The following is a 27,699-nucleotide window of genomic DNA, read 5'->3' on the forward strand; positions in this document are numbered from 1 at the left end:
AGGCCTACAGGTAACCGTCACTTCAGAGGTGAGGCTTAGTACGGAAAGTCGAAGAAAAAAAACATGGTGTGGGGATGATTGAGTTGCTAATCTAGACCATGGTGCAACGATCGCTGATGAAAAAAAATGACGAGAGCCAAAAATGACAGAGGTGGTTTGCATTATTTGTATCACAGCTCTAAACACAGGTAAATGTTGGGCGCCACGTTATATCATTCCTTGTTATACCTGACTCGCTTAGACGTGAAACGTTACCCCAGGTGGGACTGTTCTTACCCAGGCCCTAGACACATGTGAGAATGAAAGTGGCTGTAACCCAGTTAGGGTTGTTCTACCTGTCGGTTTGTCTGCATTGCAGATCGAAGCATGGACAGCAGTTAACGGCCTCTTGATTGACCCACGGATCGAAGCGTACGCGGAGGGATCGCCACTACCATATTATTCTTGACAGCCTGGCATTAAGGTGGATGTTTGCGCACGCCACGTCCAGGCCTCTTTTACTTGGCAACTTAACGCTACAACAACAACGTGAAGATAGAATCAAACCATGGCTGACGTGGTTGATAGAGTGGCAACACCAGGGAAGATAACGGGCACGCAGCCTAAGTACAGAGACAAGCAGCAGCCGCACAAACCACAGACTCTTCGACATATCCTACACGGTACCAAGCCACCATTCACGATCAAACTGTGCCGTGGAGATTTGGATAAATATCTACCCCTTCGCCAGTCCGATAGCAAGGCTGTCCGATTCAAAGTTACGGAGATTCGTCGAAAGAAAAATGTGTTGGCCCGCAAGATGCAATGGGACAGGCAATCGGAGGATTACGTACCTACGGGGTCCCAGCTGGAGATCCCATCCACGTATAAAGGTTGGTATGTTCATCTGTACACATACTTATCATCGCGCATTAATTAAGAAATGCATTAATTAAGAAATACATACCAAACAGCCTAAATATCATACACTCTGGCGGATGCATGTTAAAAGTAAGTAATGACCGGATTTATAAATGGGAAGAAGTAACGGTATTGCAGCTTTACACGTTACCCGTGCAATAAAATCTATAACATAGTGGCACCGTGTTTTTAATTGTAGCACCATGCAACATAATAGTGGCACCGTACAGCATAATAACATTGGGCTTTTCAGAGCATGTCCATTTTTAGGTCTATGCTTGCATTAGAATAGGACCTTATCATCTGTTTAGATGGATATTATGGATGTTTTTGGTTGAATGCTGTCCAGGACGGGATATATTGTGGACGGTATCACAGTTTATGGTTGAATGTTGCTGCCCGTTTCTAATATTTGAATTTCGTAAAGCATGTCAAAGTCACGAATATTTCTGCAAGTATTCAACACAAACTTTGCGACCGGTGAGATGTTGGGGGTAACAATTAAAATGAGTTCTGAGAATATCAAGCGTGGCTATTTAAGAGTGGCCCAGTGCCCTGTGTCCTAAACGTTTGCTTGGTGCTGACATCTAGCGATTACACTGGATAAGTCGGTATTATTATATGTTTGGATCATGTCACAGCTGTGGCCTCTTTTTACCACGGTTTTATTTCTTTTAGACCCCTGTGAGCTAAAATGGGACGTTCTTTTATCGTCCTGTGTGCCACGTTTTTTAACCCACCTTGAAGTTATGTTCAGTTATTCAGCTATTTGCTTCACCACAGGCCGCGAGAGAGAGAAGGAGTCGTTCCCTGCTATCTGGTGATTGTTTTCAGGCTGTCCACAATGTTTTAACACTCTGAAACGTTAACAGGGGACCCCCAAGGCGATTTACAGCTGATTGAAAATATAGTTATAACAGGATTAGCAAACCACAGGGTGCGGGATCAAGTTTTTCTGACACGTTTGCTATACAAAGTATGTTTTGGCATGGCTTGAACATTCCCTTACCTTGACCTCAAACATAATAAGGCATGCCAAGAGTTCTATGTAATAGCCCACTGTCGCTTATACGGGCTCTTTAATCACAAGGCTTGTGTAGTAGTCTTATGATGAACATACCGAAAGAATGCAAATGATAAAAGTAATTTTCCTTTTGTAATTAAACACTGCGTAATTGCTTAAGAAGGTAAAGCAGGTATACATTTCTTCATACATTTGCTATTTCAAATATGCATATCAACAACGGTTCATTATGGCCAAGGCAGGTGTTCCAAATATGACTACACATATAGAAAGAAAAAAAAAAGATCGCAATCGCGCAACCAGATAATTAAGAAAGTTCAATAAATACATGTATTGGTGCTCTGTATAGCCTAACGACTGGGTTGTTTAAGAAAACACCAAGAAAGGTCGCTGCGTTGTTTTCTAGTGACTATATATTCATTCCCTTCATGGCTTGGAACATGCAAGTCTTAGCAGTTCGCCTAAGACTGCCCTTAGCGTCTATTTTACCAAACAAACTCACGTTTCACTTGTATATGTTATCTGTGATGTTTTAAAGGTGGTGTGGTGCTGTTATGGTGATGGTTACAGTTGAGGCCGTCGTGACGGGTATACTCGTGTCGCCTGAAAGACATTTCACAACCAAAACTTTATGCACAAAGTCACTTTCGTAAACCACATGAATCTCCATATTAGCTTCAACGAACGTACTCGCTCATGTTTGTTAAATAACGGCTTTTAACAAAGTATGACTATTGTTGTTGTCAAAACAGTCTAAAGAGCACTGGACAGAGCTGGCCACACATTCCTTCATGGATTGACAGGAAGTTCAATATTCAGACTTTTGTGCATGGTCTTTGGCAAACTTAATTATTGTTTGAATTGATTGAATATTAAGGGGTAAATATGAATATGACTCTTTTACATAGCTGTGTCACCAGTTCGGTTAGGTTTAAGACTAAAATAAAAAAAACACAAAGTTATGCATTAAAACACTGTCTTCCCTGCAGGTTCAATCGTCCATTAACCAACATGCGTTTTATTATGAAACAATGTTTTATTTCTTGCTTGCCTTACGAATTCACACATCTCGGGTTTACGTGTGCTTTCGTACTAAACTGGCAATTTACAAAGCCCTATAACTTAACACATCATTTGAGAGGTTAAAGTGTCTGAAGTGAGCATTAATAGTTATTTATAGTTTTCACTCTTTCATTCTGTCAACATTTACAGAGTTAATGCAATTTTTGTGTTTTTTTTTTTATTTCTTTTTTTTTCACTCACAACGTATAACCTGTCCTTTAGTGTGTGTTTTTTCCAGCCTAATACGGTATTATGCGGAATTGTTCGAAAATCGCCGGATGTCACCACAGCTTAATTTTGACAGTTTATCTAAAGACGTCTACATGTACGTGTGATTGGCTGTAGGACATCATTCTACCGGTCATGTGTTGGACAGTGAGCGAGATTTATCCCGTCCCGTTCACGTCTTTAACAGTTGAGTGTCACTTTACAAAGACCTTGACACACGACTTCCTGTTCTGACACTTGTCATTATTTACCAGTAGGCATGTATTTTTTGTTAATTCGCATTTTGGAACATTTTTGGAAGGCTTTCTAATGCATGTGATAAACATCACACCCTCAAAGCCATGTACTTTTGGTGTACTGTATTAGCATTTATACAAAGCCCTTCTACCTGTCTTAATCCTGGCCGGTTAATAACCCTAAGCCCTAAACTTTACTCGGGGAAACACTTATTTTCGATTAGATTCGTGACAATATGTAGTTATGTTCTACTCTACTATGGCAAGTGCATAAAGACAACTGGTTGTGAGAAGTACACTTCAAGTATATTCAGCTGGCACTGGCATTTTGTACGACGTTTATATTGTTATATTGTAACTTCACTTACTCGCCTTTAGATGAAAGTAAAATAATAGCTATAAGTTATGGAAACTAATAGCGGTCATGCGTGCTTTCGTCCTATCTGCTGATTATTTAGGCCAGAAATTAATCAGAAAATACGAAACAACGAAAGTACGAGGCAAACTGCGAGACAAAAGTACGAAAGGACGAAACAAAAGTACAAAAGGACGAAACAAAAGTACGAAAAGACGAAACAAAAGTACGAAAGTGCGAAGCAAAAAATATTTGCCACCTCGCACTTTTGTACTTTCGCATCGCCCTTTCGTGTTTTTGTTTCGTCCTTTTGTTCTTTCGAGGATTCATTCATATAAAACATACGAAAGAACGAAAAACAGTGAAATAAAGAAAGGGCGAGGTTCCACCATACCTCGCACTTTCGTAGTTTTGCCTTCCGATTTTAAATCGCTGTGCGCATGACAACTCGGAAGGCAAAAGGCCGAATGGACCAGACCCTATAAAACCTTCCACGTTCGTACTTTTGCTTTCCACTCAGCGATTTAAAAGCGGGAGGCAAAAGAAAAGAAAGCGCGAAACAGCTAAATGACGAGGCTCCATCAAACTTTGCACTTTCGTACTTTTGTTTTCCGGTTTTAAATCGATGTGCGCATGACGAGCAGGCTTTTGCCTTCCGGTTTGTCATGCATACAGTTAGTACATGGGACGAAAGCACGCATGCAGCTATCGGCTGCCACAATAAGCTGCTCCAATATTGGAAAGTACTGAACACAACATAAAGACAAGCTGAATGTCAAAATACGCGCATGAGAGACTTTGAGGACAAGCTATGTGGCTGATGAGTTACATAACCAGTACTTGAGTTATACGGATTACTGAAAGGCTATGGGACAACACAACGAGTTGAAATTGAAGAATAAAATAATCGTCGCCTGTAGTTTTTCAAAATCATTTTGACCATTTATTGTCTCATTGGCACCATGTTTCCGACAAATACGTCAAGGTTTATATTATAGCAGATATGGTTGCTAATCAAGTTGTCTTATACTGTTTTGCTTGTTAACATATCCGTTCATCAACTAATGGTCACTTAAAGTTTCATTCAATTACTGTGCAACTATTTGTGGTTGTACCAATCCTTGAATTCTTAACCTACCATAACCTCTGGATTCAGGTTGAAACACGAGCAGTGCTATATCGGACACCGGCATACATGTACCAGATGGCTAGCCTGTCTTAAAATAACTAAACGGTAGATACAGGTAATAACGTGAGCAGTGAAGTGTAAAAAGCACGCTTGACATCTGGCACAACTTCATGTTAGTCACAGTGTTATAACTCTGAAACAGGACTATTTAATAGGAAAAATTGAAAGGCTACAAGAGGACGTTCAAGCGCACTTAAGACACATCGTTTCGCACTGTAAATGTAACGCTTTGGTGCTTGCGTAATACCAAAGTTCTTTGTGAGCACAAAAAGTGCTACGTACTACAAGAAAGAGTGCATAGCTTTGTAAAGCCTTGCTAAGGGTGGGAAGGAATTTTACAAGTTCCCCGCTGCGATATGCAGTGTGCAGTTCTTTAACCGATGAAGCTTCTCTCAACAGAGTACTTTCGAAGACGAACTCTTTCGTCAGCAAAGGTGAAACAGTTGTCTTGTATCATAACTTCGGCAAGTTTGGTTGATAATAATATATTTACTGATCATCTGTCTCGCTGTGTTATAGAGGCATTAATTTTACCTCTTTCCTGCATGAACTTTTTATGTACACATACTTTCAGCTTTACAGCCTTCTTCTACTCTAAACAACATTAGCTGGAACTTGTTTTCAGACGCACACGTGCCAGTAAATATAACCAATAACAGTTACCTAACATTTGATAAGGTCACATGGGTAAGACCATTTTTATCTTCAGCGAGCTAGAACTCGAAACTCCCCCATTCTCTAATTTCTGACAATTGTTCACATTTATCACATGTCTATATTGTTTATGAAACCGAATAGCCTACTGTATTTTCTGTGTTTGAAAAATGGTCGTCATGATTTTTATAATGATAGCATCTGTATAACATTCTGCAAGACTTAAAATGGAGGGAAATTCAAGATCTCTTACAAGATCACCATAAGTCACTCTGTTAATTAAGATATTCACAACTAACATTAGCCGTTGACAAATCTACATATGGCTTAGGTTCATGTTTGTACTATTTAATCAGATGCAAATATTTATTAATTAGTGTTTGAATGAATGATTGGATGAATCATTGCAATTTTCTGCGGCCTGGCATTATGCATAGTTGGTGATTGGACAATGTCCAAACCTTCTCTTCAACAATTTAGCCGATAACCGTGCTTCAGTCGCGTATCACTTATTCCGGGTGACAGTCAAGGTGTCACGATGTCGTGAGGTTAACTATCGATTATCTATCATCAAAATGTAATCAAGCAATCATGGTTAGCTATTTTTAAACATTTCCGCTCATCTGTCTAAAACTGTGAGTCAGGCATGCGCATTTGATTTAGTAACACAGCACTGCCTCCATGCATATCCACCTCAACCAATGGCTAAGTGACGGTGAGGTCATGATACAGCGATAGTTGACGTTTACTTGTTATGTTACAGTTTGTTGATACTCCTGTTTAACGTGTCACAGATTTAACAAATGTAATGAGCTGGGTGGAAAAAAACATGTCTGCGTTGTTGCGGTTGTATAATTTTGACGGACATTAATCTGACATTTAACTTATTTGAATAGTAATTGATCGGCAGGCCATCCAACAATGTTGTAAATTATTCTTCTGAATTCCTAGCCCTATTTATTGCACACGGATTCCTGTAACTGTCATTTTGAGGTCCAGGCAATGTTTTACAGCTCGTCGATATTTTATTTAGCTTGGCTGAATCAGCTGAGGTTGAATTTCAACCATAGAATCGAGCGGGGATTCGCCATTTGTGCCTTCTGTGCTCTCGATTTACTTTCTCCCTCGTCTCAACATCATGAGACAAGTAGCTAGCCACTAATCAAAGCGCTGATCTATATAAGCCAGCTGTGTCGTTTTTTACCTGCTCAGGTACAAAATCAGGTGTGAAATGGTATGTGGTAATGGGAATAACTTTTTTTGTATTTACATATCGATTAGATGAAGGACGTGCATAAGGGAACTAAGTAGTCAAGCATGTAGTTGAGAGTCGAGAATAATTGCTCTCTGTTATAGCAACAATAGACGCATTTCATGTAATTACTACAGTGTATAAGTTCACCCTAACAGGCCAAGGCATGACTTCACGGCGAATCGAAGATCGTGGACCAGCATTACAACTGATCCGTGTAATAGATTTACATTCCACAGTATCCGTAGGTTTGATTAGCCTCGTGTCTGATACAGACGTATCGGATTAGGGAGGATTTAACCCTATATAAATAAACACCCTTTTGATCGCGGTCATAATTACTTCATGCTAAAGCCATGCCAAAATACCGCGTTGATAGTTGCGTCATACAGTGTATGAAAAATTCCACAGATGTGCTTTTCCATATTGAAATGCCGAGATCATATGTTGATACTGGCATCTGTCCGTTGTCATAGCAACACGTAACGGCTTGTGTTGGTTGACTTGATCACACCGATCTGCAAGTGAGACTTCGAGATAAGGTATTCAACGAGATGCCGAGTATCAGGCGAACTGGGTAGACGATTAAACGTAATCAGAGCTTGTCGAATTCTTTTCTTTTTACGTCAGGTACAATTGACATTAAAAACTGTTAATATTATATATCATCTGACTAGGTTATAATTAACCTTTCTAAACACAGTTACAGTTTCAGGATTTCTCGTTAGTTGATATTTTATATAATGTGTTTTGGTTAATTTGTTGCACACGATATTCATGTCGACGGTTTGATTGGCAGAAATACAGGTGCATACAGATTCTCGAGTTTGAAAACTAATAGAGAGAGAGATTTGCTTTATGGGTATCGTCCGACAGCTGATGTGCCTGCCAATCAGCTGGTCAATCTTGACCACTTGCTCGCGCAACTATTGCTTTGTTATACACGACCTTAGCAAATAGTTGCGTGTTGTATAGATTGTCCCATGTCAACACTTAACTGGCCCTTTGAAAAAACGGGTAGTGGAATCATATAAGTGAAATATTATTCAGAACGCCGTCTAACACAAATAGAACAACATAATTATGAATTAATAAAAGATCGATGTACATGTATAGGCACAGTAGATATTCTTATTTCCTCGTTATCTCGTTCATTCGTACTTACTCGCAGAGCGTGAAAACCACCCGTAAATTATTAGATAGCACCGTAAATAAATAAACAGACATGCCAATAGGGGATTGGATGGAGCTAGGTCTACAATGAAGAGCATATTGCCCCTCAGCTAAAGGTATAATAGATTCATTACAATGCACATAAATATCATTTTAAACTTAATGGCTCTGTGGCAACACTCAACTCAAATTTGCTGGGGCATAAGTGAATAGGGAAAAGGTCTTTACATATACATTATATGTGATAAATGCACGACAGGCTTGGCAAACTGCAAGTGCACTACACCTTTGGATTTGCCTTATTTATATTGCTATCATATTGTAGACCATGGTCATCGATCTAGTGTGGCCAATATTGCTACGATATATTCATTCCACATATTAATTTTTGTTTTTCTTCGACACATTCCATCAGTTTATTAAATCAACATTATTAAAAAAAGCGCTAAAGGCCAGTGACGGTTTCCCACGGTGGACAAATTATTAGAAGCTCGCATCTTCTCAAGTGAATGCACATCTTTACCTGTAAGCAACATCCTGTTCAGAAACAATCCAACTTGCACTGGTGTAGAATGTATGGGAGAGTGGACAGATCTTCTGTTTATTTGCCGTTCAAGCCTGTAAATCTCATTGCTCAGATACGCTGTGTGCGTTTCTTATCCCTGTCATTTATTTACACATCGCTGATTTTATTCAACTGACCTCTTTATCGCTCTTAACTTAAGTGGACTGGACCGACCAAGAAATCGTTAGAACAAGCGAATTCATTTATGAAGCTTTGGTAGAATGGTGTGAAATGATTTTGTTCCCTCTTTCCACAGTCCCAAAATCTGATTTACTCTTCCAAATCCATCGCAGGGAAGGTGCTTTGAAAACAAAACCTGCAGTTTTAGACACATTACCGCGATAGCAAGCATTTTTTGTCGACTTTTTTCACTCATTATTTGTCGATTGACCTCCAAGTGATCCAATGCGCCCCCACTCATCCACACCACAGTCCCTTTCATAATTCTCGTCACGATCACCACATGATTGCACGCATTCAAACACAAAATAAGACACTTATTTCGAGTTTGAAACTAGCATCGTACACGATCTGGACAGTAATTTAGTTCATTCTCCTACAACATTCCTTGCCTTTTCCTGAAACTACTGACTGCTGATCCTTCCTAATTTCGTACTTTATATACTAATTTAGCTTTTTGATGATTTGTGTTGAACGCTAGTCGAAGATTATTGACCTGAAACGTCCATTTTGGTTGACGGCGGGTATAAGTTGACGCCCTGATCCCATAGAAAAAACTCGCTCTCTTGGCTGACACTTACCCAGTCGGTATAACAACACCACCATCAGTTTTGACAGTCTGACACACTGTGTCCAATATTAGTTTAATTTCTTTTCCCTGGGATATTTTTATATATCACATTTTAAAATCATTTTCCTGAGGAATATACAAACAATCAGAAGGCCAACTAGTAACTTCAGATTCCTCAAAACAGTCGTTCAATGATAATTGAGATGTTTTGCCTTATGCATGATGTTGTCCAGGCATAATTAATCGTTTATACATGATTATTAATATATGTGACGTTCTAAAAGTCTTTCTAGACCACGAGGGACGCATGCATTTAGTAAGAGAACAGAAACTTTATTGCAGCTCAAGAAGCTTCCAAAGGGCATTACTTGTTATACACTACAGTGGCGCATGCAGATCTTCTGGAGTTACAGATTAGTTTATATATTGTTATTTAGCGAGGGCTGTTTAACGGGGCACTGAGTGGTCTCACCTTATGTTTAATGGGGCACTGGGTGGGTCTGATCTTATTTACATTTGAAAATCGTTCAAATTGATCTATAACACGACAACAATACACGTTTGAATAAGGTCACCCTTGTCAAATAAACTGACCACTGGTTTTCTGCTTAGAGCTGTGTGATCGTGAAATAAACGTTGTTTACCTCAAAGGTTTCAACATTCTCTCTTTTTTGTCGATACTTTGTTGTGAACTTTTCCCTGTGGATGAAGCGATACTTTCAACACACGACCTTCTGTTACCTCGTTTTGTAAGCGTTTGTGTCATGTTTCACGCTCATGTGATCAGAGTGTCGCGTAAGGTTCACTGGAATAGTTTTCGGCATTTTCAAATGAAAGTTGCACAAAGTACTGTGACTATTTTTTGTGGTTTTCGAACAACCAAGCTCGTAAAGAGTTGATTTACTGGCATTTCAATAAGTTTTTGCTCAAAAGAAATGAAGTCACCCCACCCCCACCCCCCACCCTCCCAGTGCTTGGAAATGCCGAGTATCCAAATATTCCTTAACCGTACATATTAATAAAAATTTGCAATAAAAGAAGGAAGTGTCCATACCCTATAAAAAGCAACATTTTAGCACAAAGCTTCCAGCCCAACGGGATGTACATCAGAATGCGAAAGGTTAAATAACATTTTTTCGTTGGATTGAAACCCCAAGATTGGGACAGATTCTGGTGTTACTGGCGATTAAATGCCCCCCATAGGTCCTGTGTAAGGTTAATACTTAAACCTGGAAGTAAAAGATATCTTCTAAAAACCGTGGATTTTCACAGCTCTTCTAAAAACCGTGGATTTTCACAGCTCTTCTAAAAACCGTGGATTTTCAAAGCTTAAAATTAGGAGCTTACTTGGATTTGACTGGTTTTCCACAGAAAAATGTGAATGGTTTGTCGTTTAAAGCAAACAGAGTAAGTTTATCTTAAATATATGTACCATGTCTCTGAACGCGCCCAGATGGAGGCTAGCACGGACTCTGCCATGGTATGTAGTATCCGGATTGAGGCTCAAGTGTAACATATATCGAGGCTTATTCTGTTAGCTGATCCGCCATGACAAACACAATAACACCGACTCTCTGTCTGAGCGAGATATCCTTCTTGTGGTGTAATTGTTTTTTTTTTTTTTTTAGTATCTTGATTTCCTGAATAGTTAAATGGAGGGAGGAAAACACACGGTGGAGTCGTCCTTTCATTGTGTATTAAAAGCTTTGTGGCAATCGGGTGGCAATCTACATTGTAAACTATACTCCATGGACATGTAGGCTTCGTAGCAGCTGTAAATATCTTAATGCCTTTCAGTGAGATATGCTAACGGCTTTACCATAGCCCCAGGGTCTCTCTTGCACTGAACCCCGTTGACTAGGCTACGCTATACCTGGAGTGCGTACTTCACCTGTCTATCGTATAGTAACACAAAAGGAGACACATGTATTGTGTTGGGATTAGCACAGGACAGTTACCCCTGAGGAATGTCAGCTAGGTAGCTGTTGTTTAGAATTGTGTGGACAGAGGCTGTTCTGGTCGTGTTTCTGCAGGATTACAGCTTATCTGCACGCGTCTTTATCAGGGGCTTTTTACTAAGGAACGAAGGTCGGAGCATTGACGGAGAATCTGTGCTGCCTCCATGGTTGGAGAGACCTAAACCGCGCCGGTTTGTAACAGGAGAGGCATCCTTTGCAATACCATGCCATGATATACCATGCAATGTCATTGAAATGAAATGAATTAAATTGAACTGAACCGCAAGAACCGAATCGAATTGAATTAATTTTGATTTGAATTGAACTGATTACTATGTTCATACCATGCCACTGAAATGACGTGAATTTAATTAAATTAAACTCAAGTGAATTATCGGACAGGATAACAGTTAAACATTAGCTAATAAGTATATAAACAAATAGTGAACATTTCTCACATGGTAAATGCATGTCTTAATACTTATATTAACAGCACCACGCGGAGGTTCAGACTTTCCAAGACTGGCAATACTTTATGACTATGTAAGAGTTTCCTCGACTATTCCGAGAAATATCTTTTCCTGGTGCGGATTTCATCAGTTTGTGTGTTTTATACTTATAGGCCTGCACAGATGCATACCAAGGAGTTCAAAACATGTATCTGATTGTTATTCAACGACATACACGTGCTCAAGAGTTTTCACTATAAACCACTGACCTGCGGCAAGTTACTGGCTTACATATAGGCCATATTAATGGGAAAAAAAGTCGTCTTCAACTATCGTTAGACTGCGCTAACAGTCACAAGAGCGTCGTCAATCAGTGATTGTCACCATGGTCCCACAAACAGCTAGATCGGGACAATCTTCAAAAAGTTCCGTCGAAGACTGGAACTGAACCCACACTCGCTCAACCACTGAACCAATTATTGCCCCTCAAGTTTGTTTGGAAAGTAATATTACACATTTTGGAAGAACTATATTAGTTCACCTTGATAAACTTGATGAATCCCACAGATCTGATATTTTATTACTCCATGTACCAAGTATTTTAACCCATTGTCCCTGTATATGGCTGAGATATTTCGGGGGTCTGTCGTGCAAAATATAGCAATACATGTAAAGGCATCAATGCCGAAACGTTTTTCACTAGTGGCGAAAACGTATGGACTGTTTATCTTAGTTTTCTGTGTGCACGTTTTTGTGAAGGGAAGAAAACATTATACCAGTCTAACCGTGCTTGGAAATAACGAAAAGATTTCTTAAGATGGCTGAAGATAACGGGGTTTGGGAATACAGCCAACAGGTGCATTGTTTGTATGTTTTGTCTGATGATCAACGAGAAAGAGGACAGAAGTTAAACATTACATGCCAGGCCACTTAAAGAGACAGCCTAGATCTACTACGCTGTGAATGTCTTGTCAGGTCAAACCGAGAAAAAGACAAGCGCGCACATTGCAAACTCATGATTAGTCTACTTTAAACATTTAAGGGGCTTTCTGCATGAACACCAAGAGGTATAACCACAGAGTCTATTTTAACTGACATACGTTCTATTTTGGAGTGAAAACAGCTTACTTTTTCAACACGAGGTCGTTCAGGAGGCTTATGAAAGAGAGAAATACACTACTCACATTAATGTTTTGTTCTAATTACTGAAGGGAATAGTTCAGTGCCTTAACTGAACAGAAAAGAAGGTTATAGTCTAATACTTTGCATTGCAGTACATGGAGAAGTAAGCAGCAGTTTACAACTTATGTACAGTTATGGATTCCAGCAAGGGATCGGCTATTCCAAATGTGATAGTCGGTCACATAATCTGTCAAACTGTCAATTGGGTTGTCGGTATTATTAGTATTTCACTTTCTTACAATCAATATGGAGACGTGGACATATTTTAACAATTTAAATGTATCACCCAGATAATACAATAACGAAGCACTCCAGGAATTCGAGATTCCAAGGGTGAAACTCAGATGTATTGAATGCAATGGCCAGGTGACCGCAATCAGAAACCATGTCCTTCTAATTACCTGTTTATTTGATTAGAGTTTTGTGCCGTCGTAAAGAATTTTTCACTTAGATGACAGTGGTCCACTTTATAGTCAGAGAAAGAAACAGAAATGGGTGTCTGCAAGAATGCAGTGCTTCTTTCCAAGTAGAAGGCAAGATGGATTCAGTGGCCAAACGCAAGAGGTAGAATAAATAGCCTTTGCGCATCGCTCCACTACCTTGTTCTAATTGGGTACAGTCTTAAGGTGTTTATTTGATATATGTTACATCTCGCTCACAAAATATGCTCTGTGATCTCGCGCTGTTGTATCGGCTCAGTAACCTTGCTGTACACACAAAAAACATCGTGGGAACATATCCGTGCTACAGGACAAACAGGGTCGATTGTATAACGTCCTCAACATCAAACATGTATGTGGTGGCATGCAATATTATTTTGTTGTACGATCTCTTTAACAAGAAAATATATGGCTTGCCTTGCAGGTAAATGCCCCCCGAAAAATATCCGTTTTATATACGAGTTCAGTATGTAACGTCTTCTAATTCTCATCTCGAAAACTTAGCCACACTGTCTTTGTATACAAACAAATTATGTGCAGAAAGCATTCACGGATGTGTTTGCCTCTGGCGTTTGTATTTCGCAATGTTTTTATGCGTGAATTTTGAAACAAGTGCAGAGAAAACAAGCGCTTGATGTTTCCTAATAACATTCTGTATGATAAATGCTAGTTAGGCCTGTGTTTTACCCAGATAAATATAACTCTTATAAATAGGTATCATAAACTCGGGGTTTTCTATATAAAGTTAATTTGTAGTGGATTGCTTTGTGTATTTCGCTGGTTATATTTTGTACCTTCTTTAGAATGTTTACTTTTTTAATGTGCCTGGAATCTTGAAACTTAATGTTTTATCAACATTGTCCTTATAAAATACTTCATTTAGTCACAATAGTCTCACGTTTTGTGGGGCTCATAAAACTGACTGCTTTCACGTAAAGATAGAATTTTATAGAAAGAGTAAGGCGTTAGACAAGAAGTAAACAAATAATTTTCATGTCTGTATAATTGATTAAAAATAGAATCTGTCTCACGATCATGCTCCATCTTTTACAGAAATAACAAAATCGATCGTTAACTAAAATTTTAAATGTGGATATATAATTTTTTTCTAATCAGGACGACACAGAGTTATCTGATTATCAGTGAAATAAATCCTGTTCCGGTAAATGATACCACTATACAAATAACGTTAAAAATGTGTGCATGTTGTTTACATCAAGTGCAGACATCCGGACTGGTGCATAGGAGCACAGTAGTCTGAACTTCATTAATCTTCAGCTAATTACTCTCAAGTCTTGTGGAATAATTTAACAAGTTATGCAGGTATTGAACCCTTTAATTTGTGCAATTATGCCAAAACTATAGGAGAGTAATTGGCAGGTGTCGAAGACGTAGTTTATGAAAGTGTCATCTTTGACCTAAGACATGGACTGTTGAACATGTATGAGTTAGGGGTCTTGGCGGTTTTTTCAAACAACACACGTATGTGTCGTACATAGATGTTATGGGTGAGGGTGAATTAACAAAGAACGGTAACAGAAAATGCATATGTCAGAAACATTCATGTTTATGTCGTTATAAGACTGGGTATCAAAACTGGGTCATAGTGAAGCCTGTGGTTTGACAGGTTGTGAGGTTTCTGACGAAACATTGGCCCCATTCCAAAATGCTACATGGGTCACTTCAGATTGCATTACGGCATGCAGGCACAGGAAGGTGTATTAATACGTCTGATTAGCATCATATTAGCCTATATCTGTCATCGGTTGAGGGTGGTGTTCAGTTGATTTACGCTTGTCTGTCAGTGGCAATGACACACGAGGTGCGGGTTCTATCGTCACCTTGGACAGGGAGTTTGTGGAGTCTAAATGACAACAAGTGGTCGACGACGCTTGTTTTAATGGCAACAAGTGGTCGACGACGCTTGTCTTAGTGACAACAAGTGGTCGACGACGCTTGTCTTATTGACAACAAGTAGTCGACGACGCTTGTCTTATTGACAACAAGTAGTCGACGACGCTTGTTTTAATGGCAACAAGTGGTCCACGACGCTTGTCTTAGTGACAACAAGTGGTCCACGACGCTTGTCTTATTGACAACAAGTAGTCGACGACGCTTGTCTTATTGACAACAAGTAGTCGACGACGCTTGTTTTAATGGCAACAAATGGTCGACGACGCTTGTCTTAGTGACAACAAGTACTCGACGACGCTTGTCTTAATGACAGCAAGTAGTGGACGACGCTTGTGTTATTGTGTGACGTTCTTTGAAGACCACTTGCCTTCCACCAATATGGTGTACATATCTGTACGTCACAAGTGGAATGTTTGTCAGTAATTTACCAAAGGTCAGTGGTATTGCCCCTGGGACTAAGTCCTGTTTCTCCCATTTCAGAAACTGAATGCAAGTATGTTAGTGAAACATTTGTAAGGATGTCGTTAAACGACAGCCACGAGCAGTATTTATTATTGTGTACGAGTAGTATTGTGGGGCTTCAACGATTGAAACAACTTTCTTAGTTAAAGGTTGAGAAAACATAAAAATTACATAAAGTTTACCTGAAAGAGTGCGACAAGTCAGTTACTTGAAAGTAATTTTGTATGGTGGCCATTTGGAACCACCTGTGGGTATATATTATCATTGCGTAATAGTGTTATAAATAAGTATGCAACACATGTTTAATAAATATATCTGCTCTAGAATATGATCGTTTGAGGCAACAAACGTGTTCAACCTGGAATTTTATGGTATTTTAACTTCATATTTTTAATACATTTATAAATATTATCATAAGTCAGATTAAATGCATGTGGCTGGATGCAATCAACAACTTTACAAGCAAATGAATTTACTAGACAGGCATCACATCCTTATTGAGAACATTACTGTGCAAAGACGACATATAGCAAGTGGTGGTTCCAGATACCCACCGTGCAAAAATATTTTCAAATACATATGCCCTTTTCTCCTCAAAGAAAAAAACTGAATTTTCTCTTTCAACTGATTTTGGCATCATTTTATGTTTTCTTCACCTTCAACGGTTACTTGGTTTCAACATCCCCGCTTCTGACTTGTGTGTTTTGAAGTTACAATCTTGTTGGTTTTTCCTCGGAGTTCTAGGAAGACGTGGAAAGAGTTTGGTATGTCGGCAGAGATGTGTGAATGTGTTGACTTCGGTCGAACATCGTATTGTTCCCACACCGAGTCACGTCGTTATATTGCCCTAAGACGAACACATCTGTGCTGTGCTAGCTTCAGTGAATACCATTGTTTCGCCAGCCTCTGAACCGTTGTTGACCACGAAAAACAAAACGTCGTTTTTAAGTGTTACGATATATTTGTTCGCTTTGTTCTAAATTCCTTTCTATTTGCGTCGTTTACTGAAACAATGGTTTTGTTTCATCTAAACCTATATGTGCGCAGAGTAGCGCAGAGGTCATCTTCGGCCCGTGAGACTACTCACATGGGTACATAGATAACTATGACGCAGTACTCGTTTGAAATAGCCACATCATTCCAGGACACATGTTTTACCCATCACATTCTATCCAGCTAGCATCAATGGACCTACAAAGGTTTGCCTATATACTTAGTCTGTGATGCACACACGTTGAGCATGCATACATGTAGAGCATGTATAGACTCCAAAAGGCTATCTACATCTTTATTTATTTATTTGATTGGTTTTTTACGCCGTACTCAAGAATATTTCACTTATACAACGGCGGCCAACATTATGGTGGGTGGAAACCGGGCAGAGCCGGGGTGAAACCCACGACCATCTGCAGGTTGCTGAGGGACCTTCCCACATACGGCCGGAGGGGAAGCCAGCATGAGCTGGACTCACAGCGACCGTATTGACTATACACTATACACTGAGACTGTAGAACATTGAAACACGTAGATCATGCATACACGTAGAGCATGACGTAGAGCATGCATACACGTAGAGCATGCATAGACGGCAAAGGGTTATCTACGTGTATATACTTCAACTGTTTGAACTTGTTCTCGCCACGATATAGCTGAAAAAGTGCCAATTTGGTCGAGACCACTTACGTCAAAAATTGCTGCACTGCCTTTTTGCGTAATTCTGCTTAAGCCGTGATGTTAAGGGGCCTGTAATTTGGTGCTATTTAAACATAGAGGGTCTGTAATTTGTTGCTATTTAAACATTCACATGAACAGGTAGAATAAAACCCTGACTGAGGTGAACTGACAAGAGGCCTCATTTCACCGGTTACGTGCGACCATTATCCAGCTATCGTACTGTCATCGCTGCTCTGGTTTTATTCTCTATTCTGTACGTCTTTTATTATATGTCTATATAATGAGACTGTATAGACGTAGAGTACAAGTACCCTACATTTAAAACATAAATCTCTTGTTATCACCTAACAACAATCCGATATCTCTTATTATATTATACGATGTTATATAGGGCAACCGTCTGACAATGTGTTTCTAAGTGTGTCATATTACACTGCATACAGTTTATATTATCCAGAAATTATAGGCTATTATACTATCACTTTAAAGAACTTTCATGTCTAATATATTTTCAGCCTGTTAAATTTTGTTCACGAGCTCCTGTATGAAACCACACAAATGTAAACTTTTTGTCAATACAGTAGTTCCCAAGGAAAGGAAATCCTCTTTATATGCACGAAACAACTGAAATTCGAATTTGATGTTGAAAAAAAGCGGACAGTAAAGTACTGTACTGCTGTTTTTCCCAGTTTGTAGTATACTGAAATCCCCATCGTAAACAATGCAGAGCAGTTTCAACTCTTTCCCGCCTTCAGCTTCAACAGCACCAGAAGCCTCCACAGCCGCATTACGCGCATTGTGTACGGAAATGCTCTTTTCGGCTCGGTATAGCTGGCTAGCCAAACATCAGGATGTGTGGAGTATTTGAAGAGGGATCTGTTTGTTAATTGGCACAGCTATGAGTCTGAAATCCGGCTAAAACTCCCCCAAATCCCTGACAAAAGCTTATGTCAACAAGCGAGTGACGCCCTTATAGATCTCTTTTGCGTGACGTAATTTTAAGAACTTTCTAGCCGCCGGGATTGACTAATTTGAATTCACTTTGTCACAGACGTCCTTGTTTGTGTTTGCATGTCTTTGGCATAACTGTGTGCACAGATTTTGCAGCTGCGTGGCTCGACTGTCTTTGTTCCAAGAGCAAAGTTTGTCCGACTTATTATTGTCGCATTCAAATGCCGAGTGTCTGTCTCCCAGTACGTGAATTTGCATCATGCCTTGTAACGACGTTCCGTGGTACACGCAATCATAGTTTATTTATGATAGGCATACCCATAGATATAGATGTACTTTTAGATGTGCATTTAAACAGTTGTCCCTTTTAGTAAATGTAAAGTGTTAATGAACAAATTTGACCAAAATAGGACAATATTTGGAGGCATTCATATAGTATTGTCGTACTAAATTGCCCTCGATATTTATTTATCTGTTTATTTGATTGTTTCTACTCGCCATACTCAAGATTTTGTTCGCCACTGTCCCTTGGCAAGATACTGAAGAACTTTCCGACTTGCTGCGTCCAGATATATGCACACCATATTAACAGAAAGAAGATAAGTTATCGGCAACGAACGATAGACTACACAAACGACCACACGAGCGTTGTCGATAGCTTATTGTCACCAAGTCTCCACAAACAGTGACGCGGGGTATTCTACAAATTTCCTATTCAAAGCTGGCTTGAACCTGAGCGACCCATCCTATTTTTTGCAGTAATTTATAAGTGTTTTTATTAAAACACTGTACATCACAATATGTACGCATCAAGTCGTGCTAACTCGCCATATGCTTTTTATGAGTTTTGTTACATTTTTTCACAGTGAACAAAATGCAAATAGACTGAGGTTTTATGGTGGACATTTCGAACTATACTAGTATTCAAAAAGCTGCAGCAGGTCACCATCTATTTTTACGTGCTAAACATGCTCTGGTTGCTATATTTCTATGTTCAGCGTGAACATAATACAACTTCTACATGTCCATTTAATGTGGAAATATATCAGTAAATGTTTATCAGCTAGAAAGGATCTAACGACGTCTGTGCTTCAGCCAGTCCAAACGTCCACCGTACAACTCCAATGTACATTGCATTGAACTCCAGCGTGCTTTGCACTGAACTCCATTGTACTTTGCATTATACGAGACATATAAAGAGAAAATCATGAAAACCACAATTTGGAATTTCTGTATAATAAGAATAATAATAAGAATAATAATAATAACGTAAATAATTTGGATCAGTCATCTTATAGGTTGTTCTCTATGAAGACGGCATATTCTTGATCAGTCGTGTCAATTTTGGAAGTCAAGGTTTTTCGGATGCATATAGCTGGATGTTTCCACTGGGCGCTGTCCGGCTATCATTACCTTCCAAATTGGCTGCCATCGTGTTGTGAAATATTCTTTAATATTGGCTATACGAAGTGCAATAAAATGGTTACATGCCTGCCATCTATGCCTACTCATCAACAGATCGAAAGCTTATCGTTAACAAAACAAGAATACTGAATACCCTTCAACGTTTACACAGTTTGACGACGCTAGGTGTAATGAAGACAGCTTCTGGATAAGTGACAGTAGGGGAGTTTCGAGTTCGAACTCTTTTGTCGCTGAAGGTAAAAAAAAAATCCTACTGTATCAAAACTGTTAGGCATCTTTTCGTTAACATTAATTTATCGACACTCTGTCTCATCGTTTTTCGGAGGCGCAACAGCCACCTCTCTCTCTCTCTCTCTCTCTCTCAAGAAAGCATTCAACCCCTCAATTTTCACCATCTTTTCATCTTTTCTAAGGAACTTGTAAGGATTTTTTCCGGACCCCCGTCTTAAATCGTAAATATGATCAAAATTTGATTCCTAAAATTTTTGAAAGGGTACATGGTGCAGTCTGATATCTTTACCTTTATTAATAGAAGAGTGCTAACTAGAAGCCCCCTTACTGTTTTCCAAATATCAGACACAGGTGGTGATATAAGGTGTTCATATCGTCACGTTGTGCGATCGGTTGTTAGTTCCTTTATTACTAGCAGGTCATTCATGAACTTTTGATATTACATAAGTTTTCTCATATTATATAATACAAGTAATATCCCCCAGAGAAGGTTAAGTAATCGTGCTTTGAAGCTTTAATTATAGTATTTACAAGGAGCAGAATGTGTCTTCAGCAGGTGTTTCTGGATGATATTATTATATATTCCATACTAACGGACCAAATATGAAAACAGGGGCCTGTAGTCTACTTGTATAATAACGAATGCAATAGACACAGCGTGCAAAATATACCTGTGGTGTTGCACGACGTGTTAGGAATAAAGCAAGGTTCATTGTACATGTACATATGATTATATGTCTTACGCCAATACTCCTTTCTGCGCCACACGCATACTTTTGTAACATTTGTTAGATTATATTAATTTAGCCGGAAAGGCAGGATTATTATATTACACTGTTTTCCAGGAAGACCCACACTCGTCACCCATATACCCAAAACAACCTAGTCCCATCAAATTATTCCTAGTCAAGTTGAAGGGCAACAAAAAAACTCGCTTTCTATAGATCATAATAAATTTCATAAAGTCCCTTTAACGTATGATGCAGTAAAGGGTAGGATGTTCAGCTAGGATAATTTATTTATGTATTTGGTTAGAGGTTAACGCCATACTCAAGAACATTTGACTTACACGACAGCGGCCAGCATTATAGTGGAAAGAAACCGTGCAGAGCTCGGGGGCAACCCACAACCATCCGCAGGTGTGCACTTCTGCGTATTGGGCGAAGGGTACTTATTTAGAAAGGGATGTTTGCCTCCTGTAGATATTTAGAACATCGTTCCACACGCCGATGTGAAGCTTGCAGTTATGCGATGGCTAAAGATTTTCAAGATAAAAAACTTTCGGCCATTCCACAGTTTAAACAGAGGTCAGAATTTGCTCTTTACAGAACACACTGCAAAAACCCATCTGATTTTCGCAAGGTTAGAGGACGTATGTGGAGTATTTGTGACAAATTGTACGAACATGTCGAAATTAATTGACGGAAAAACTAACAAAGAATACAGCTAGGCTGTGTACAGTTGCAAAACATGATAGAGTAAATGAGAAATACCTGGTATTTGCCGTGTGCCTAGAGCTAGATGTTCCCGTATGTAACATTTTATGTGAAAGGAATTACTTGACAGAAGTATTTTGTGTTAAATTAAAGGTTGTTAGACGTGATCTTTTGTGGGGCTTATCAGTCTTGTGTGTTTACCCAAGTTACTGAGTCATGAATGTTACCTTAAACAGAGTGCAAATATGCATCATACAACAGAGATGTCTGACTGGATCTGCCTGAAATGTACAATAAAACACCCTTGTCAATTTGTACTGGTATTGCACTGTATGTACATATTCGTACGGAAGTAAATACGACAAACTGTAAATAAGACAAATTCAGATATTGAATATTGATACGTGGATGGATGAGTCAATGGAAGGATGAATATGTTTGGTTTGAAGAAATATATCAGACAATACAAATGGAGTAAAAAAAAATGCAGTTAGTAATGTTACAGATATGTGTATAACCCATGTAAAACATTACTTGCCTCTGCTGTTCTCGGGGTCCCAGAGGCCGAGAATGTACTTTCGGATGTTCGGAGTCGTAATACAAGAATTTAGCTCGTTGGAGATCATTGCCATCCAGTTATATGACATGCACTCTGAGCTTACTCTACTGATTAAAATCTGTGTGTCACATGTAGGAGAGTTTAAAACCAAAGGTCGGTGGTTTACTACCCGGGCACTCCAGTTTCCCTATTCCATGAAACTGAAATGTCTGAAGCTCACCTAACTGAAAAATAATTTAAAAATGTATTTTTGTAACAGCTTATATTTTGACAATAAAATTGCAAATGCTAAGCAGCAAGTTTAATAACAAAGTATATAAACAATAAGCGTCTGGCTAAAACAATTAAACTTCTGGCTAAAACACCCAAAGAGTACAAACCTTCACCTTCGTTACAAAATTCCTATTCCGGCTTTAGCCAAAACACGCAACGGTCACCGTTAATTACAAATAACGGTCGCTGTAATTCACGAATGCATTACGCAATTTGCGATATCGGCTTTGATAAAAGTTTTCAACCCTATAAAGAAACATGCAAAATGCTTAGAAAGTAAGTTTAGGTATAGTGTTCGACTTCTACTCGAAAACTATAAATTAAGTAAGTAACGTTTTCTTGCAACGTACAACTTGTGATTATAGTGAGGAAAAATAAGCATATACTGAGGCTACGATAAATAGATAGTTGGAGATAAATAGGAGAGGCGTGACGCTGTGTAAAGTACAATACATTGTCAATTTTATCAAAATATGGTGGTTTTCCTATCCCTCACCAATCCCCCCCCCCCTCAACACGCTCCCACAGATTCGTTGCTCAAGTCAAATGATCTTGAATTCACTTTTAGTTCGCCGTAAAATACCAATGAAAATAGAAAAAACAAATAGACAGTGAAATACATGTACATGGTTTAATGCAAACGACTAAGCATGACAATGTGATAGTTGCAAATGGTCACACGTAACCGGTGAAATACGGCAGTTACCTTACAGGCGCCCTATCACCATGCTTTAAGCAGATTTACAGTTCCAAAAAATTTAGTGTCAATGTTAATTGCAATTTATTAGACGTTACTGTTCTAAAATTGCTAGAAATGCTGTGTTGTCATCATATTTATGTGATCACTTATTGTAAATCACGGCTTTTTTTCTTCAAATTAACGTTTTCTTTCTGATTTAGGCTGGTTCGAGGTCCTCCCAGACGATGGGCGCCCAGTGGAATATTTCGACACAATATACGGTATAACATCGGTGAAGCCTCGACGGTTTTTGGTGCGCACGTCCACCGTGGGTTACCAGCTTACCGTGGATGAAAATGGCAGTAGCTGGACACCATGTGAGGTCCGACCGGGAGAAGTCCTCACCACTGGCATTGTGTACAGAAGAAACACAAGGCTTCCACCAATATGAAAAACTTGTTTAAACGCATCCTTCGCCAGGGACGTTTCGGAAAGAAGGATAACGATTTGAGATATTTACAATGTTTTGATTCTGAGGGGAAAGAGATTATGATTCCCTTGATAATGAGCGGGGTGTTCAGTCCTATTGGTGATATCACTGAAACAAACTACGACGCTGTTTATGATTTACAGGATATGTTACTCGCATTCTCCGTTCCGGTCAAAGTTCAACTGGTGCATGGCAATCCGAAACAAAAACAAGTTGTCCCCCAATGGGGTGTTACGGATAGAGGGAGCTCGCGATCAAGACTATGCAATGGTCAAGGCTGGCTATCCGAAATATGCCTCAGAAGATCTGTTTGAACTTCCGGTAGACTGTGATCTATTGTTTCTCAAGGAAGACATTCCTAGGCCCAAGAAAGTCGCTTCTACATCTGACAAGGTAGAAGCGCGGGGCAGTTCTGCAGAGTGGAGGAAAGTGTAGTAAAAGATATCTCTTTGCCAGTCAGAGTACCAAACAAGGACAACCGAAAACTAAAGGGTTCTATTATCCTGGAAAAATTAAGTGCCAGAAAGTCGAAAAAGAGCGTGCAAGTCTAAAGGCCTTGCAAAGAGAAGGCGTGTTTTCGTCAAGGCTGAACAAACCGGAAATGACCTATGATGACTTCTTTTGTAAAACGGAAGACGATGATGACACTGATGAAGAAAGCTCGACCCAGAAGGAAGAAGAAAAAAAGGAGGATAAAAAAAATGGAAGAGCAAACGGTTAGTGAGCATTCCGACGCGAAGAATCAGGAACCCGAAGCAGGATATGCGGTGGTGCGCAAGCGTCAAAGAAACGGCGAAAAGCCTGAGAGGCCCAAAAGTATACAAGAACGAACTCTGCCTCCAATTCCCGTGGAGGAAGCGGGGGAGGAGCCTTCAGTAGAGATTAAACCTTCCCTCCCTAAAACTGCTCCTCCAGTGAGACCCACTTTAACCCACCGGTCTCAAACAAACAGTGATTTAGACGATTCTTCAGAAACTTTGTATGAAAAACTTCCACCTGCTCCTAAACCACCCACGTCCATAAATCAGCCTCACACGGCGGTGTCCAGACAGTCGAGCCATGTAGCTGGGACACAGCGCGAAGAAGACGGCTACCTTATACCAACAGAGGCTAAGAATCAATACGTGCGACCCCCCTCCACTCATGAAGAGTTTTATGTTCCCAGAAGACTACCCAGGGCGAATTCAAGAGAGGGTCAACGGGCTCTTCGAGCCCAGAGATCCCGAAGTGAGTACGGCGTTCTAAACTCAGACTGCCCTCTAGACATTGACGATTTGTTCGATTTTAGTACAGCTGAAAGGGGAGGCATGTACGGGAGTATTCTGGAACTCCTGACAATCGTACGCTCACCCGGAACCCAAACATAACACGGACAGGCTCTCGAGAGCTGCCCGGTTTGACAGGTGTGCGCTTCAAGTCTATGTCTCAGAGAAATCTTAGCATGGATCCAAACGCGACCATTCGGAGTCACAACGTCAAAAAACTACGCACGGCGCTCGAACTGTTCAACTTCAGTGACTCGTTTATGGACCTGCGTGACGAGAGAGCCGCCCAACATGCAGATGGTCTGCTGCAAGGTGTTCAGCTAGCTCGGGAGCCATCTCGATTCATATACGGCCCACGCAGAGAAGAGGACGACATCCTAGCCTCCCAACAGGCTCCTCAGCGTCATTTCACTGGCAGAGACAGTGGTATAGGTGGCATCAGCTACGCAGAAAGTGAGCCAGGGTACAGACAATACCAAAGGTCTTATTCCGTGACTGGTCTCAGTGACTCGTACATTAAAAACGGCGACGACTCGGCCATCTCGTTATGTTCACGTGGGGGACTACGGGGGGCTACATTGCCGAGAGTGAGTACAGTTACACGGGGTACCATGACCCACGTGACGATGATGGGTACCCCCTGACGACCTGCATACGCTTACAGTCCTCGAAGTATCCAAGTCTTTGCGTTATATTGGTATGAAGGATAGAGTGGTCATTCGCTTCGCGCAAGAACAAATTGACGGCAATATGCTTTGCTCTCTCGATAATAGGCTGCTCCATGAAGGCTTTCCGGAACTGAATATGTTAGAAGTTAAGAAAATTGTCGACTTTTTAAATGGGTGGCGACCAAAAAAGTAAATCTCCATATTCCAGTTTTCTACGACTCTGTTTTGGATTAAATACAATTAATATTTGACAAATCGTCATAATACGATCAGAGAAAAGTGACACGAATGTATCAAGAGATGAATAGTTTTTCATTCCTTCAAATGTAGGGCTTAGGTGCAATAAGTTGACAACCCAACGGTAGGTCTAACTCTTCCTGTAGTTTGCTTTCGCGGAATTAAGATAATATCACCCCAACAGAGTCGATAATGGCCACATTTCATGATTGCGACAGGATGTGCATAGTCGTTCGTAGAAATTAAACAAATAACGTTTTGTAGGAGGATGGCCAGTACAGAATGAATCAGAAAAACATAATGCAGTTTCAACAGTGTGACAAAATATGCGTGACTCCCACTTGTAAGAACCAAAATAAAACTAGCCAGGTTCATGAGAATTTCGTGTTGGATTTTTCACAGTTTTGAAGCCTTTGAGCAGTTAATGTAATGTACAATCCACTTTAGGCAATTCCAAGTTTCCGTCTATTTTCATGATTTTCGGACCCTCGTATCTACATGTAGTATTTCATACAATTTAATAAGTAAACATCTCTCTACATAAAGTCTGAAATTTGTTACATACATGTGTACTCAGGGAATCCAAACCTCTGATTTCGAATTGATTTAGTGTATTGATCCGTTAACCTGTATTAGTCAATGTCTGGTTAGGTTTGTACTGGTTAAGTCTAGAACATCTGGATAAAGTATTAAAAAGCTTACATAACATAGGACCTGAATGAAGTCAACCAGTATTAGTTTAACACACAACGTGTTAATACAAAACTGTACTCTTTGTGTTGTTTTGTTCCAGATTAAAGGTTTATACGTGTTGTTAACGACTTCAGAATTGTTGTGTATAAATGCTATTGTATGTCATTCTTTGCTGACTGATAGGATTTGTATGAAGCCATGGCTGTGGAACATGCATGCTGTAATCATGATTACATAATCATGAAAACAGCAGTACATAATATTCATATGAGCATTCAATGTACAATACTGATGGAATTACAATGTGATCGGAGACATGCTCAACTGTCTCCAGTGATGTAAGGGTAGATAACTAAATGACACACGTGGATACAAAAAAGACACTGTTGGTCTCAGCAGTCATATACTAGCTTCTCTGTTATCTTGCACATTTGGTCGCGATATTTCCTTTGGTCACTCTTTCGAAAAGATTAACCTTTCGCACATTTCGAGTTTCACTTTGAGAAACGACGAACAAGAAACTTGCGGGATACAGTTCATGCAATGCGAAATTCCGTTTCTCAACGAGAGTTTTCTTCAAAAAAATGATAGGACTGTCAGGTGAACATGAGTCCATATGATCACATACAAGTCTCGCTCAAAAGCGTGATTTCGCATTCTGGGAAATTTTTCGCCAGAATCGCAATATCTTTTCGGCTCTCTGCATTTTGCTGTGGAAGATTTGTTTTGTCAGTTGGACTAGGACATGATTACCAAAATAAAGTACCAATACCACATTCTAGCTTTAGCAGCTTAGCTATTCCAATATCGTATGACTCAGTAAGACTGTCATGTGGTGTGTTCAGAAGACATCTTGAATTCTGAATTATTGCCATTAGAAACTTAATAAGGTATACTAGAACTTAATTCTAATTTGACTGACATAAATTATCTTAATAACTTGGATTCAGCTACACTTCAGTTGCGTCAGTACAAAACTCCATTCGTAGGATCTTGCCCCATAAGTTCGACAATAAAATCGTAGTGAAGACAAATGGACATCTCTGTGGAAGTAGCCCAAAGCCTTTGGTAACGTTTAATGATTTAGGTTTCTACATCTCATAATACATTAGACGTTGCAGAAATAGTATACGTATTTTATTTGCTGTTATATAAGCACCGAAAATGTGATAATGCCTGTATCAATATGTTAAGCGTTCGTTCTCATTATTCTGAAGCATGTTGTTTTTGTAGGGCTATGATAAGCATGTGATATACATTTGAATATCTTTTATGTTAACAGTTCAGACAGTTATTTATGTTATTGTTATGAAATTAAATGTTT

General features: G+C 39.5%; 1 protein-coding gene across 1 annotated transcript; it reads left to right on the forward strand.

Moving 5' to 3' along the window:
• LOC135470444 (uncharacterized) lies at positions 1 to 27,699 on the forward strand. Its single transcript, XM_064749398.1, is given in 10 exon segments — positions 1 to 872; positions 23,244 to 23,441; positions 23,444 to 23,718; positions 23,720 to 23,941; positions 23,944 to 24,028; positions 24,031 to 24,189; positions 24,191 to 24,870; positions 24,873 to 25,337; positions 25,340 to 25,409; positions 25,412 to 27,699. Coding segments are annotated over 10 exon segments (2,706 nt in total). The 5' UTR covers positions 1 to 547; the 3' UTR covers positions 25,639 to 27,699.

The sequence above is a fragment of the Liolophura sinensis genome, chromosome 7 (genome assembly GCF_032854445.1).
Source record: "Liolophura sinensis isolate JHLJ2023 chromosome 7, CUHK_Ljap_v2, whole genome shotgun sequence".
NCBI classification, from domain to species: Eukaryota; Metazoa; Mollusca; class Polyplacophora; order Chitonida; family Chitonidae; genus Liolophura; species Liolophura sinensis.